This window comes from Mustela nivalis, assembly GCF_964662115.1.
Source record: "Mustela nivalis genome assembly, chromosome: 7".
Lineage (NCBI taxonomy): Eukaryota > Metazoa > Chordata > Mammalia > Carnivora > Mustelidae > Mustela > Mustela nivalis.
Window position 1 is genome coordinate 90,438,213 of NC_139026.1, and position 16,913 is coordinate 90,455,125.

The following is a 16,913-nucleotide window of genomic DNA, read 5'->3' on the forward strand; positions in this document are numbered from 1 at the left end:
TAAAATCTAAAAAAAAAAAAAAAAAAAAAAAAAGACTGTGAACAAACAAACCAAAACAAAATGAAAAACAGTTTTTAGCTAAAATACAGCGTGTTGAGTCTCCAATCTCTAAAACAATGGGTTCCTTGGTGGACAAAAGCTAAAGATACCCCTGCTTGAGGTGCTCTGCCTATGGGAGGTCCCGAGGACAGTGCAGCCTGGATGCTGGTGGGAAGCCCCCTGGAAGGACAGGCCAGAAGTCTTCAGCACCATAGGGCCCTGACAGGCTGCAAAGGGAGCAGCGTCGGACAGCTTCCTGGAGCTTCTGTGAGCAGGGACCCTGGCTGTCTCTGGGCTCCTGGGTGCTACTATTCAGACGAAAACATCCTAGCTGAGAACATGGAGCGCTGGTGAAGGGCTTCTCACCCTTCTGAAGCCTTCCTTCCCTGAATAACCGCCAGCAGTTACCTGTGTCACCTCTAGATCCCCGGTGTCTCTCTGGCCCCTACTCTTCCCACACCCTCCTCCCCACTCTGTGTAGAGGGTAGAGTCCACAGGAGACAAAGATTGGGGACCAGGTGGTTGAGTTTTACCTTCTGAAATCTGTTTATTTAACTTTTTTTTTTTTTAAGATTTTATTTGAGGTGGGGCACCAGGGTGGCTCAGTGGGTTAAGCCTCTACCTAAGGCTCGGGTCATGATCTCAGGGTCCTGGGATCGAGCCCCGTATCAGGCTTTCTACTTAGTGGGGAGCCTGCTTCCCCCTCTCTCTCTGCCTGCCTCTCTGCCTACTAGTGATCTCTCTCTCTCTCTCTCTCTCTGTATCAAATAAATAAAATCTTAAAAAAAAATAAAAATAAATAAAGATTTTATTTGAGAGAGAGAGAGATAGCCGGAAAGCATGAGCAGGAGCAGTGGAAAGGGAGAATCAAGGAGCCGATGCAGGACTCCATCCCAGGACCCTGAAGCCATGACCCACGCCAAAGGCAGACCCTGAACTGACTGAGCCATCCAGGTGCCCCAAGAGATCTGTTTAGGAAAGCAATGAAGTAGTTTTCTTACCCATGCGTGTCTCTATTTTCCAGATGTGTAAGCGTGATACTAAATGTGCTTGCTCCGACCAGAGCTGATGAGGGCCCTGCCCCCACCTCCGCAAAGACTTGCATGGGGCCCTCCCTGTAATTTAGTCAAGAGAGGTGCAACCTTCCTAGGGCCCCTAAAACGGAGAGACAGATGGCCAAGTAGCCAGATGCTGGCTGCAAGTGACCTGGGGTGCAGACCTGCAGGAGGCTAAAGCAGAAAGTCCCTTGGCAGATCCCAAGCCACACTTGAGGCTGATTCAAGCCGACCAGAGGGTAACCCAAAACGGTGCACCTGACATGACTACCCCTCCCATGGGACAATATCTCACAGTTCCCAGGGCGCTAATGCATTTGATCCCCATTACAATCCTGTGAGCTATGCAGGGCAAAGGGTGTTACTGGCTCTCACTCAGAGAAGAAAGCTCTGAGGTTTCCAGATATCATGTGACCTGCTGGAGGCCGCAGAGCTAGAAGCTTAAAGCACAAAAACCACAACTCCCAATTCCCAGCCCCAAGATCTTTCTTCCATGTATTAAAACTTAACCCAGGGGTTCTCTTTTTTTTTTTTTTTTTTTTTTTTTTATTAAAGATTTTTTTTTTTTTTTTTTATTTATTTATTTGACAGAGAGAGAGATCACAAGTCGGCGGAAAGTCAGGCAGAAAGAGAGAGAGAGAGAGAGAAGCAGGCTCCCGCTGAGCAAAGAGCCCGATGCGGGGCTCGATCCCAGGACACTGAGACCATGACCTGAGCCGAAGGCAGCGGCCTAATCCACTGAGCCACCCAGGCGCCCCAACCCAGGGGTTCTCAATCTTGGTCATGATTCCCATCACCGGAGGCGTTTTACCAACAACACCATGCCCCCTGGCAAGTGTTAACATTTGATTTTGGTAATTCCAACTGTCAGGCAAAGGGGAGACTCAGATCCCAGCTATACCCAGGGTCAGCACCATGACCTTCCCTCCTGATGCAGGCCCGCATGTGTCTGTTTTAAATTGCATGTGCCTTGGAAAACTCAAGGCCTCTCGGGGAAACCTCCTCATCTCCCATTTGGGAAGGTGATCTCATGAGGGGCAGCCCATCCTGTCCCCTGAGTGCCAAAGGGGAAAATGAGCAATTCCAAGGTGATAACATGGAATCATCTGTTTCATCTCATCCATCCTTTGTCTAGGTACAATCCAGCCCAGATACTAAATTAACAAATGCTTATGGAAGGCACAGAACGACAGGTATCATACAGTGACATTTGGGGTTTTCTTTTTTAAGACAAAAACAGCTAATAGATAGATAGATAAAATATATATTCATATGTATATATACTTTTTTTTAAAAGATTTTTATTTATTTATTGGACAGAGAGATCACAAGTAGGCAGAGAGGCAGGCAGAGAGAGAGAGGAGGAAGCAGGCTCCCCACTGAGCAGAGAGCCCGATGCAGGGCTCCATCCCAGGACCCTGGGATCATGACCTGAGTCGAAGGCAGAGGCTTTAACCCACTGAGGCACCCAGATGCCCCATATGTATATATACTTCTGTCTGCAAAACTCTCTGGAAGAATACATAAGATGTTTAAATTAATGATTAACTCAGAGAAATTAGTGTAGGGAGAAACAAAAGTGGAAGGGAGATTTACTTTCCATTGTGTATCCTTTGTACTTTTGGGGTCATATATTACTATTACAAATACTAAAAGAAATTTTCTTTGTTAGTTTTATAATGGTACAGGAACGTACAGCTTTACACAGAAGGAAATTTTGCACCCATTTTTGTTTCTGACTCACCCCATTCATCCAATCAGTCATTGAATAAATAGTTACTGAGTTCTTAGTATACACCAAAAACTGGTCTAGGAACTGAAAATACAACGGCTGACTAAAACAGGCAAATAATCCTTGTTCTTGTGAAGCTCATATTCTAGCAGATGGAGACAGACAACAAAGGATAAATGTAATAAGTAAATTATATTGTGTATTTGGTAAGTGTTTTTGGAAAAAATAGAGCAAGGTATGTGAAATAAGGCGTTGGAAGGTGGGGCACCTGGGTGGCTCAGTCAGTTGAGCATGTGCCTTCGGCTCAGGTTGTGATCCCAGGGTCCTGGGATCAAGTGCCCTCATTGGGGTCCCTCCTCAGGGGGGATTCTGCTTCCTCCCTCTCCCTCTGCCTCTCCCCACTGCCCGTGCATGCTTCTCTCTCTCTCTTTCTCTCTCTCAAATAAATAAAATATTTTTTTTAAAGAAATGTTCTCAACTCATTTATAAAGTAAATAAGTAAATAAAAGGAGTTAGAACGTGTACCAGTTTCCTATTATTGCTGTAACAATCATAACCTTAGTGGCTTAAAACAATGCATATTTATTATCTTACAGTTTAGGAGGTAAGAAGTCCTAAAATCAAGGTGTCAACAGGACTGCATGCCTTCCAAAAGCTCCAGGCTGAAGTGATGTCCTTGCCTTTTCCAGCTTCTAGAGACCACCTGCATCCCTTGGCTTGTGGCCGTCTCTATTATCTGCAAAGCCAGCTGCACATCTTCAAGTCTCACTTTCTTTCTCTGACTTCAACCACAAGTCTGATCTCTTTTTCTATGAGTTTAGCTTTGGGTTTTGGTTTATAAATGAGGTCATACAGTATTTGTCTTTCTCTGTCTGACTTATTTCAGTGAGCATGATGCCTTCAATCTCCATCCACATTGTCACAAATGATAAGATTTCCTGGATTTCTTTTAAAGATTTTATTTATTTATTTGACAGACAGAGATCACAAGTAGGCAGAGCACCAGGCAGAGAGAGAGGGAGAAGCAGGCTCCCCACCGAGTGGAGAGCCCGATGCGGGGCTCAATCCCAGGACCCCGGGATCATGACCCAAGCTGAAGGCAAAGGCTTTAACCCACTGAGCCACCCAGGTGCCCCGATTTCCTGGATTTTTATGGCTAAATTATATCCTATTGCATATGTATGCCACAACTTCTATAGCCATTCATCCACCAATGGACCCAGGTTATTTCCATGTCTTGGCTATTTTAAGGAATGTGCTATGAACATGGGGGTGCAGTTATATTTTTGAGTCAGTGTTTTCATTTCCTTTGGCTGTATTCCCAACAGGAGAATTGCTGGATCTTATGGTAGTTTTGTTTTTAAATTTTTGAGGATCCTCAATATTCTTTTCTATCATGGCCGTTCTTGACTGGGTCTGAAGGCAGGGAGGTCTCAGTAACCACATGTAACAGCAAAACCATAACTTAATTTACCATTTGGGGATACCTGGAATGACTGGCCTCTTGAAAGTAAATCTTGGGCAGACTCTACAGCTGTTAAGATAGACGATTACAGTGGGAAAAGGGAAACCAAGGGCTCTCTGGGGGTGGTTTGGCTGCTTTGGCAACACTGGTGAGCTTAGAGAAAGGAAAGGAAAGTTCCAAGTTTTAAATTCTTGGGTCAACTCTGGAAAACGATATAGAGGTTCCTCAAAAAGTTGAAAATAAAGCTATCCTATGACCCAGCAATCACACGACTGGGTATTTACCCCAAAGATACAAATGTAGTGATCCAAAGAGGCACCTGCACCCCAATATAGCAGCAATGTCCATAATAGCCAAACTATAGAAAGAGCTCAGACATCCATCAACAGGTGAATGGATAAGTAAGAGGTGTTGTATATAGGTATATACACAATGGAATACTATGCAGCCATCAAAAATGAAATTTTGGCATTTGCGACGACATGGATGAAACTAGAGGGTATTATGCTAAGTTAAACAAGTCTATCAGAGAAAGATAACTATCATATTATCTCACTGATATATGGATTTTGAGAAAAAAGGCAGAGGATCGTAGGAGAAGAGAGGGAAAAAATGAAACAAGATGAGACCAGAGAGGGAGACCACCCATAAGAGACTCTTAATCTCAGGAAACAAACTGAGGGTTGCTGGAGGGGAGGAGGGTGGCTGGGATGGGGTGGCTGGGATGGGGTGGCTGGGTGATGGACACTGGGGAGGGTAGTTTTGTGGTGAACGCTGTGTATTGTGTAAGACTGATGAATCACAGACTTGTACCTCTAAAACAAATAATGCATTACATGGTAATAATAATAATAATTTAAAAAATCTTGGCTCGAGAGGACCAGGCTGCTTCTAAGACTTCCTAAATGAATCTCTCAACTCCTATAGCCCCAGGGCTGATGGAGCTAAAGCCTCACACTGCAACATAAGTTGGAATCACAACCAGGTCTTACATGAAAGCCAGGGCATTGAGGAGGAATCCTAAGAATGGGAAAAGGAAGTTTGGGATATACTTGAGGATGCTGAGTACTCAGACCATCCTAAACCTCACTGACTAGGAGAGGCAGCCCAGCCTTCTCTGTCTAATAAGGCTGGTTCTATCTTGCTTGGAGACTTTGTAAGAGCTTCACCTGAGATAGTTAACATGTAATAAATGACTCGTACAAAATCTGACCCTGGAGTAGACTTACAAGCCAAAAAAAAAAGCAAATATTTTGTCAGTTTATATAGACACAAACTTGGGGAATTCGTATGGAGTTGGATTCTAAGGGTGTTGAACCAAAAAGGTAGACACTGTTTTAGATGGGGCTGAATTTATTTATATGGGTTTATTTATATGGATTCAGAGAATCCAAACTCAGTGTGCTAGCTTAAGCAGCTAGGAATGATTTTATCTCTTCCTTTAGTTAATTAACTAAAAGTTGGTCTCAGGGGCACCTTGGTGGCTCAGTTGGTTAAGTGTCTGCCTTTGGCTCAGGTCATGATCTCGGGGTCCTGGGATCAAGCCCCACATTAGGATCCCTGCTCAGTGAAGAGCTGGCTTCTCCTTCTCCCTCTGTCTGCCACTCCTTCTGCTTGTGCTCTGTCTTTCTTTCTCTCTGTCAAATAAGTAAATAAAATCTTTAAAAATAAATTAAAAATCAAACCTGGCCTCAGACATACTGTGCAATAAATGAAGCTGAGATACCAGAAACCCTATTGCATAATTCAGAGAAAAGAATCTAAAGATTTAGCAAGAAAGGAATGTTGGAATGGATTTATCATGTACAATCTACTCACTCACCCCGGAATAATTCCCCCAAGAAGGCCTAGAGAATATTCCCATATTTCATTGGGAAATATGCTGTTAAGAGAAACACAGCATTCTTAAAAAGTGCTGTGCTAATTTTTCTCTGGATGCTCAGGGATGAAGACGGAAGGACTGCTATGGAAATGGGCTTCCTGATTTTGATAGCAATGATGGGATCCCTGCATGGCAGAGGCCAGGTGGCAACAGCTGACCACCAGAATCAAAGTGGGTATGGTTACCTTAAAGGGCAACAGGGTCAGCGCCATAATGAGAAGGATCTGACCCACAGGAATCTTTGGCAGTAATGACCTGATCACAGGGTTCTAGTTTTAAATTAAGTGTGGAGTCTATTAAAGTCCTTTCTTAATGCTCTACTGTAAATGTGACTACTAGTGATGTACCTGGCTGGCTTAGTTGGTAGAGCATACAACTCTTGAAATTAGGGTCATGAGTTCAAGACCCACACTGGGAATTGAGCTTACTAAATAAATAAATGTGACCACTAGAAAACATTTTAACCATTTACAAATCTATACAAAGAGGTACACTCAAAAACACTGCCAACTCAGGGCACCTGAGCGGCTCTATCAGTTGAGCATCCGACCCTTGATTTTGGTCCAGGTCATGATATCAGGATCGTGTGGTGGAGTCCTGTGTTAGGCTCCACGCTCAGCACAGAATCTGCTTCAGATTCTTTCTCTCTCTCCCTCTGCCCCCGCCCCCCGCCCCGCACTGTCTCTCCCTCTCTCTCAAATAAGTAAATAAATCTTAAAAACAAAAACAACTACCAGGGCACCTGGGTGGCTCAGTCAGTTAAGTGTCTACCTTCTGCTCAGGTCATGATCTCAGGATCAAGCCCTGCATCTGGACCACTGCTTGGCAGGAAGCCTGCTTCTCCCTCTCCCACTCCCCCTGCTTGTGTTCCCTCTCTTGCCGTGTCTTTGTCAAATAAATAAATAAAATCTTTAAAAAAAAAAAAAAAGAATTCTCAAACTCAGTGGCAAAAAAAAACCCAGTTTGAAAATGGACAAAAGATATGAAAAAACATTTTCCTGAAGAAGGTAAAACAGGCTGCAAATAAGCTTGTGCAAAGATGTTCAACATCACCAGCTGGAGAGAAATGCAAATTAAAATCACAGTGAGATATCACTACTCACGTATTGAAATGACTAAAATTAACAATAGACAAAACCAAGTGCTACAGAGGATACAGAGAAACCAGATCACTGCTACATTGCTGATGGGAACGCAAAATGGCACAGCCACGCTGAAAACGGTTTGGCTCTTCCTTAAAAATCTAAATATAGGGATTCCTAGGTGGTGCAGTCAGTTAAGCATCTGTCTTTGGCTCAGGTCATGATCCTGGTGTCCTGGGATCAAGTCCTACATCGGGCTCCCTGCTCAGTGGGGAGTCTGCCTCTCCCTCTCTCTCGCTCTTTCAAATAAGTAAATAATTTTTTTTTTTTTTAATCTAAATGTAAAACCCAGCAATTGCACTCCTGGGCATTTACCCTAGGGAAATAAAACCTATGCTCACACAATAACATGGGCAGGAAAAGCAACTCTATTCTTTTTTTTTCTTTATTTTGGAGAGAGAGAGCATGTGGGGTAGAGGAAGAGAAAGTCTCAGGCACACCCTGTGCTGAACACAGAGCCCACCTGGCTCCATCCCAGGACCTGAGATCATGACCTGAGTCGAAACGGAGAGTCCCACGCTCAGTGGACAGGGCCACCCAGAAGCCCTGCAACCTTATTCTTAATAGCTAAAAACTAAGAACAATCCAGATGTCCTTGAATGAGAGAATGAGTGTTTCATCTGGGACACATCAGTGCAGTAGAATACCATCCGACAATAAAAAGGAATGAACTATTGATAAAAGGCAATGGCCTGGATGAATCTCCAGGGAATTATGCTACTTGAGAAAAGTCAGTCCCAGAAGATTACATAATGTATGGTTCCATTTATAGAACATTCTTGAAATGACAAAATTCTAGAAATGGAGAACTTAGTGATGGGGGAAGGGAGGTTAAGGAGAAGATGGGGCCATAGGAAAGTGAGTGTGGCCATACCAGGAAAACACCAAGGATCCTTTGGTGATGAAAATGTTTTGTATCTTTTCTCTTATCCTTGTCCTTATCTTGTCTGTCATAGAATACTATCGTTTTGCAAGATGCTACAAATGGGGGAAACTGGGTAAAAAGTAGATGGGATCTCTCTGTATTATTTCTTTTTTTTAAATGTCTTTTTTTTTAAGATTTTATTTATTTATCTGGCAGAGAGAGACATCACAAGTAGGCAGAGAGGCAGGCAGAGAGAGAAAGGGGGAAGCAGACTCCGTGCTGAGCAGAGAGAAAGACTCAGGGCTCCATCCCAGCACCCTGAGACCATGACCTGAGCAGAAGGCAGAGGCTTAACCCACTGAGCCACCCAGGCGCCCCTTTTTGTATTATTTCTTACAACTGCATGTGAGTCTATAATTACCTCAAAATAAAAGTTTAGTTTTTAAAAAATTGGTACATAAAATGTTTTGCGTTTGTTTTCTCTAAAAAAATTTATAATGCAATTCTGCAGGCGCACACACACCCACACCCAAGATCTTTGCCCTTGAGTGTTATGATAGGAAAGAGCCCGCGGCCACATGGTTAAGCATCTGCCTTCAGCTGAGGTCATGATCTCAGGGTCCTGGGATTGGGCCCCGGCTGGCTCCCGGCTCAGGAGGGAGTCTGATTCTCCCTCTCCCTCTGCCTCTCCACTGGGCTCACGCCCACGTGCTCTCTCAAATGAGTAAATAAAATCTTATTTTTAAAAAAGGAAGGGGCACCTGGGTGGTTCAGTTGGTTAAGCGACTGCCTTCAGCCTGGGGTCATGATCCTGGAGGGCCAGGATCCAGTCCCATATAGGGTTCCCTGCAGAGCAGGGAGTCTGCTTCTCCTTTTTACCTTCACCCCTCTCATCCTCTCTCTCATTCTCTCTTTCTCAAATAAATAAAATCTTAGGGAAAAAAAAAAAAAAAAAGGAAAAAGCTCTCCCTTAAGAGACTGGAGGGAGGTCGCAAGTGCCCTGGAATTCACCCTGGGTTTTCCCAGGAGTTTCAGGACAAACTGGAAATCAGGAGAGCCCTCAGCTGGAGGCAGGGTGCTGGTGAAGGGGCGGCGGGAGGCACGGCAGCCCTGCCCCTGGGGCACCAGCCTGAGCCGGGCTACGAGGATGACCAAAGCTGAGCCCTCAAGGCTGGGAACACCCGCCAGTACCGTGGGGCCGCGCGGAGGTGACTGGGTGGCGGGGAGCGCAGCGCCCTTCTGGGTCCGCCGTGGGCTGCTTCCCAAGGCTGTGAGGACGCAGCGGGAGAGAAAGAAGGGCTTAGGCAGGAGCGCCGCTTCCCCACGCGGCTTGCTCGGAAATGAGCCGAGACCGCGAGTGGCGCAGAGCTAGGGCAAGAGCCCCAGCTCTTCTAAAGAATTTTTGAGATCTAGGGTTCCTCTTCCAGCCCAACCCAGCTCTATCTGGGCCAACCTCGCCGCGCGCTCCCCGTAGTCCTTCTCTTGGTTCCTCCCCACACCCCATGCGTTCCCACCTTAGCTTTGGCTTTAAGGGGAATCCCACCCCAACACAAAGCTTTTTCAGGTTCTTCCAGTTCCTTCCCCTCACCCCCCACCCTCGTCCCCCCCCACCCCACCCCCCACCGCCGCACAGAGTAATTCGACCTTGGAGGAGGCCTGGGATAGGTCAGTTTCTAGGCAGAGAGGGAGGCTGGTGTCTAGAGCAGTGCGCGGCCCGAAGCTGGCTGAGGGAATAGGGAGGGAGATGGGCTCTGGACCCGGGAGTGGCAGAGGCCTGAGCTCCTGAGAGGCAAACATTGGGCTCAAATCTCTGGTGAGCCACTCACTAGCTAGGTGACTGTGGCCAGGTTCCTTACTGTCCAGGTTTAGTAGTCTTTGTCCTAAAATAAGGCTAAAATAGTGCTTCTTGGGGTTGTTGAGAGGATTAAATTAATTAACATATGCAAAGTTTTAGGACCCTGGCTAGCCCAGAGTAAGTGCTTAGCTTGCTGTTATCATAAGTAATTGAGGACCCACCAGAATTCAGCAGTCCTCTTTCCAGGTTCCATAACCTCCCCTAACTCCTTCTCTCTCTGGAAGTCCTGCCATATAATTTCCGGTAGGTAATACCCATTGGTTACCAGGAATGAGAAGGGTACTTTGCAGACCACCCCCCTACCCCAAACCAGTACCCTACCAATGGCCCAGGTGCCTTTTCCTTCTCCAAGCCCTGGGGAAAGCCTCGGCTCTCCTTGATAAAGGGAGCTAAGGAGAGAGATGTTCTGGCTTCCGTGGGTCTGGATGGCCCATCAGAGTGAGAAAAGCTGGCAAGTTCTAAAATCTAAATCCAGTCCCAGTCCTGTGACTACCTCTGTGACCTCGAGTCAGCCACTCCCTGGGTCTCAGTTTTTCATCAGTGAAATAAAGACATATATTTATTTATTTATTCTTCTCCTTCTTCTTTTTAATGGGAGCTCTACACCCAATGTAGGACTTGAACTCACCACCCCGAGATCCAGAGTCAGATGCTCCACCAACTGAGCCCACCAGGCATCCCAAGACATTCTCTTCTTGAGCCCGCATTAGATGCAAGACACTGGCCTGGGCTGCCCTGTTTGAAGAGTGATTGTGAGGATAACCCAGAATAATGCCGGAGGAAGTGAGTCATAAAATTCCATCCAGTTCCGTACATTCTACAATCCTCACAGTGTAGGAGGCCTTCCAGATCCCCCTGCGCTTGTCTTCCCTCTCCTCCCACCTACTACCCATGTCAGCTCCAAGACATTAGGGATTTCTGTCTGCTCTGTCTTCAGTTGTAACCCCAGCGCCTAGCACCATGCAAACAACAGGTGGTCAATAAATAGGTTGAATGAATGAATGAACGGTTCAAACTTGGCCTCTCAAAGTAGAAATCCTCTTCCTGGCCTTCCCAACTTTTTCTGTGTGAAGATTTTAAAATAGCCCTGCTCCCTTGGGCATGCCTGTTAATAGAACATTGTCACTCTTTCTACTGGGCCTCCCAAACTTCTAGACCAATCCTGCCCTCTAGGGTTACACAGAACTCCCTCTTCCATAAGATTTCATGTGTGAGTGATTACTCCTCTCCTAACCCAGGTAGAGGGAGTTCTGAGCACTGTGGAAGGATGAGCTCCGCTTCTGGCCTCAGCCCCACCTGCCCAGGGATGAGCTGGGGGAGCAGGTCTCTACTTGGGAACATCTCAGGGAATTAGAATTTCCATAATCCTCGGGTCTTGGGATACTGTCTCCACCAAAGGCCTGATCGGAACATGTTGAAGTGGCTGGTACTATAGCAGGAGGAATTTAGAATAAACTGGGGATCTGAAGGCATTGCAGTGCTATGGGCCCAAAGCCCCCAGAGTTCTCCACATTCCCCCACCAACTCCAGATGACAGGGTTGACCTGCCAAATTGGCTGACCTTTCTCCATCACTCACCCCCTTGACAGATCTGAAGCCATTCATTTACACTGTTGAGCCACTCCCAGGCCCTTCTCACACATGCCTGTGTTTGAGTCCTGCTTTGTGTCCAGTGCTAGAGCTAATGATTTACAATCAAGACCAGATGAAAAGGCTGGGGAGCGGAAGCCAAAAGAGGACAGGAAGGCAGAACCTTTAAAGCAACCCAGGTTTGAGGAGTGAATTCCAGCCCCTTGTGGCCCCTGGCTCCACCAAACTAGTTCTCTTTGCCGATTCCGCTGTCCCTTTCCTTCTCCCCAGTGCCCCTGCAGTCTCTTCCAGGAAGCCCTCCTCACCGGCATCCATCACTGGCTCTGCCCCCATCACCCTGCCCCACCCCCACTGACGTCAAAGCAGTGTTTTTCAAATGTCCCAGTATGAGCACAGAGATTTGATTAATGAGCATGTTTGTAATAAAATGAACAGAATGAGGTAGAGTAAACTAGATCAACTTGCATACCCCCTGATGAACAAGGGAAGGGTGAGAACTGCTATAGTATTTGGTGTAACTTGAGACACAGCCCCACCACCACTACGGCAGAGTACTTGGTTCTATCATTTTGAAGGTCTAGTCTGGGTCTGGGTATCGAACTTCCCCATTCCTCTTGTCCTTCTCCTGTCTCTAGGCACCATCCAATGATAGAGCTTTCTGCAGTGAAGAAAATATCTGTGTTGTCTAATATGGTAGCTAGCAACCACATGTGGCTATTGAGAACTTGAAATATGGTTAGGGTGACTGAGGAAATGATTTTTTATTACATTTAATTTCAGTTAATGTAAATAGCCACAGTAGAGGTGAGTGGCTAAGGGCTACCGTATTACCATATTGCACAGGACCATTCTGGATGTAAGCTCCCCATGGGCAAAGACTGGGCTGCTTTGTTCACTGTTATACTCCTGGGACTTAGCACAGCTAAGAGGGGGGGGAGGCAAAAAAATTAAAAATTTAAAAAGTAGCCCTGACCAATAGCATTTTCCAATTTCCATAGTGTAAATACTCCCACAGTGGTCAATTTCAAGCTACTGGGGGGTTTAATGCTGGCAAGCTAAATTTCTGAAGTTAGCCATCAGCTCTCATCAGTTTTTGAATGAATGAACCACTAAAGGAACAAAAAAAAAGGAACACTGCAGGCAGAACAGCCAAGGGAAGGAGGAAAAAATCGAGGAGAGGGACATTTTCAGCTGTCCATAGCCATCCTTCTCCCTCTGTAGTTCTTCTTTGTACCAAGAAATAGAATGGAGTGGCGGCGGGGAGGGTGGGATGGCTGAACTTCCTCGTTCTGTGGCCCCATTCCACCAACCCCCCAGCTTTAAGAAACCCCCAGGTCTTTCCCGCCTAAGTCATTCTGGCTAGAGGAAAATTCTCTTAACAGCTACAAAAATTATTGATTGAGCATGCAAGCGTGTGGAATGAACGCTATTGCTGCTATTACCAGGTGGCTTTTACCGGTTTCCCCCAGAAACAGAAACTACACAGTCTCCCTCAGCCACTGAACCAGCCCCTGTGATGGGAGAGTGTGGAACCTTAAATCCCTGCTGTCATTTAGGAATGCTTAGTGCAAATGTTTATGGGCTTAAGGCACCATTTCCCCCCTTCTTTGAAGGATTTTACAGTCCTCTGGTCCTCTGCTGTGGTCACTCCTGCATTCCACACATGTTCAGGGAAGGAGGGGCAGGTGCCTACTTTGGGGATAAGCTGGACCCAGGTGGAGACCCTTGGTCTTAGCCCTCAGTGATTCAAACACTGAGCATTCAAACAAAAAATTCAAATAACAAAACAGAAGACAAGAATATGAGAAAGCTCAGGAGGTGAATTTAGAGCCAAGGAATGGCAGGGCAAGCACATGCTCCAGGCGTTCTGAGCAAGGACAGTGATCATGACTCATGGCAGAAATGGAACTCTCGGGGATGCTAGGATTTGTGCCGTGGGAAGGGCATGAATTCCAGATGAGAGAATAAGGAGAACGTAGCCCCCGGAGGCTCAACTGCCCTGCCTAGCGCATAGTAGGGACTCAATAAACACATGTTCTTAGGGTCCCAGAAAAATCTGAGTCTGCTCTTGGCTATAGCAGGAGCAAGTGAGCGAGGGTGGGCAAATGCCAGGCTTCAAGTAGTACATCTCAGGGAGATAACCTTGAGCTGGCAAAAACAGCAAAGACACACAGAGAACTGAGCTGAGCCAAAAGTCTGGAACAAAAAGGTCTTGTACCAGCAGCTACTCTCCAGGATTGCCACATGGCTGCCCCAAGGCCCCAGCTCTAAATAAGGAAGTCACATCCTACTTGCAGAACATGGCTCTCTCCAGCCCAAAACCCTGCTGCCCACCTTGATGTTGCCTTGAGCCGTGTCCGGTGCCAGACCCAGCCACGCTCTGCTCCTCAGAGCTATCAGATCCCTCTGTTGGTAGGGATGGATGGCTGGAGGGTCATAACCCTGGGCTAATCAAAGCCTTCCTGGGTTCCCCTGGAGCTCTTTCAGGTGCTCCCATCCAGCCCTTCTCTGCAAGTTCTCCAACTTACTCAAGCTCCTATCAAGTCACACAATCACCCTTCCAAGGCAGTTTCTTATTGTTTCAGCTCCTACCCCAACAATTCCAAATTCCAGAAGCTCTGGAGACTAAAACTTCTCCGTCATTCACTTAACATGCAAAACCTGACATGGGACTCTTTATAGTTTTTACATATCCAATTCAGTGTGACTATTTCCAAGTTTCTTTTTTTTTTTTTAAAGATTTTATTTATTTATTTGACAGAGACAGATCACAAGTAGGCAGAGAGGCAGGCAGAGAGAGAGAGAAGAGGAAGCAGGCTCCCTGCCGAGCAGAGAGCCTGATGCGGAACTCGATCCCAGGACCCTGAGATCATGACCCAAGCCTAAGGCAGCAGCTTAACCCACTGAGCCACCCAGGTGCCCTATTTCCAAGTTTCAATGTAGAAATAAATGTTCATGTGTCCGAGCCCATAATTCCAGGGGCCACTGGGGTTTTACTTGTACATTACCTGCACTACATTTCCTTTCTAAACTCTGCAAGTCGGGTGGGGGGGGGGGTGGGCAGGGAAAGAAAGTCATCTGGACACAAGGATTTTCGGTTCTCAGTTTGGGCACGAGCTGCAGAAGCCCAGGCTTTGAAGCTGGTGGGGAAAGGATTTTGAGCCTGCATGACTGCTCCTTAGGGCTGAAGGTGGGAGGAGTCCCAGGAAGACAAGAGGGGTGGGGGGTGGGAGGCACGGACCACTTACAGTTCAGGCAGGCAGGACACCAGGAAGTGTTTTGAGACTGTAACGATGCAGCAGCCCAGAGGTATATCTGTTACCTGGGAGCCAGAGTTTGAGACATATGTCATCTGGGTTTCCTCTTCATTGAAATGAACCCACCTCAGAGCCCTGGGCGGGGAGGAAAGGGACACAGTTCACTGAAGGAACTCTGTGGGTATCAGCTATTTTGCTGGTTCCTTCATCTGGTATTTCTTGACCACCCAGTACCACTTACGCCCCTCTGGGCAAGACAATGTGTAAATTTACAGGATGAGCCCAAGGAGAGACAGAATGTGCACACCCAGTCAGATTTCAGTGGTGAAGAAGAGTCTGACCTGGAGAAAAGGGAGTTGAGGAGGGAAGAAACGTGTCCCGGGCGACGGCAGGAGATGGGGCCAGGCTGACTCACTGGGCAACTTTCACACTGTTCTTTCCTCCCTAGGCCCATTCCCCTCTACATTTAGCCTTCTATCTCCTCTGAGGTCCCTTTCACTTTCTGTGATGACAAATGTCTGAAGGATTGTCATTTAGGGGGTGAAATTGGACCCATCTTCGCAACCCCCAGCGGTACAACCAGACCACAGTGGTGAAAACCACAGGAGGCCGATTTCTGCCCAAATGAGGGACTTTCTCAGGCGCTCTCCTGGGGTCTGGAGACCAGCCAGCCTCATTCTCATCCCAAGCCAGGCGCCTGGGGGTGGACGTGGGGCAGGGAGTCAGAGCAGCTGGCCACGCCCACCCAGAGGGGCTGGGATTCTGTAAACTGAACTTCAGGCAAGGCCTGTGTTTTCAGAGCCTTTGCCAGCTTACCAAATGGGTCCATCTAACTCCATGCTCACTGCGGGTCTGAAGACAACAGGGCAGGAGCTCAAGCCCCAGTCCTCAAGGAGGCATGGCGGCCCCAGACCCTGGAAGTAGAGAAGAAACATCCTGGGGCATCTGGAGTGAAGCACATCGCACATTAACGGAGGGGAAGGTATAGTCATCTATGCACATAATACACAAAATGCAAATTATACACCAGAGAGCAGAATATAATCAGTGGGGGCTTAGTCGTGACAAGGGCTGGCAGGGGTTTAGGGGACAGTTCGTGTCCTCACAACCTCTCCAGCTGGGCATTTCTGTCCCTGTTCTCTCTGTCTCTCTGTCTCTGTCTCTGTCTCTCTCACTCACTCACACACACACAAAACACATATACCTCTCTTCTCCCTTTGACCCGCCACACCAGCCAGTCTCCCACCCATCCCCACCACACCAGGAAGAGATGCAGATGCTGCCCTTGAAGAGGATAAAGTGTTTCTGGACAAACCAGACTAACCCATCCACAGGAAGCCACAGGGGACCGAGGTCCAGCAGAGTCTGCCCTGTTTTGTCACCTGAGAGGAGAGCTGCACCAAGGATTACAGAGAAGGAGAGCATGCAGGGGAAGGGGGGCGGGCTTCCTGGAGGTGGCAGGCATCTTGCTGATACTTACTGATGAGTGAAATAGAGGTGGGCAGAGGATGGGGGCAGGGAGTGGTGATGCGAGCACCGAAGGTCAGGGCTTGGAGGGTCACCTGCCTTGATCCATTGTGAAATCCCCTTCCTGAAGTAAAGCAGGGGCCATTTTGGAGAGGACCTAGGGATCATGGAAGTGAGGACTTCTATTTAATAATATCAAAATATCTCTTCCTCCTTGACATTTGGAAGCATGCTAGTTATAGTGGTAGATAGGGATAGAGAGAGAGAAATGTATGGATTCATCTCTGGTTCCAGAGCCAGAGAGGGGCCAAATTACACCCCTGCCCCAAGACAGAAGGGCCTGCAGACAGCACGCCTGCACCAAGCTCAGAGCTGAGTCTGGCGTCCCCCACCTTTCCAGCCCTGTCCCAAAGGATAAATGGATTGGGGAGGGGGACAGAGAGAACCAGGACATGAAGAAAGGCAAGTGGCCTGCCTTGGGACAAAGAGAAGGATGAGTCCCTTCCTGTAAGAGAAGCTCTAAATGACACAGTCCCTGATTCCCGGAGACGGAAGCCCAGGGGC

The 16,913-nt window shown here is 47.1% G+C and overlaps 1 protein-coding gene across 1 annotated transcript in view; it reads right to left on the bottom strand.

The window, feature by feature from the left end:
- The window catches only part of KRT8 (keratin 8), a 56,724-nt gene extending 45,986 nt beyond the window's left edge, over positions 1-10,738 (bottom strand). The window contains exon 1 of the mRNA XM_082741428.1: positions 10,664-10,738. Coding sequence (XP_082597554.1) covers positions 10,664-10,723 — 60 coding nt within the window. The 5' untranslated portion in view covers positions 10,724-10,738. The remainder of the gene's footprint in view (positions 1-10,663) is intronic.
- Between the last annotated feature and the right edge of the window lie 6,175 nt (positions 10,739-16,913).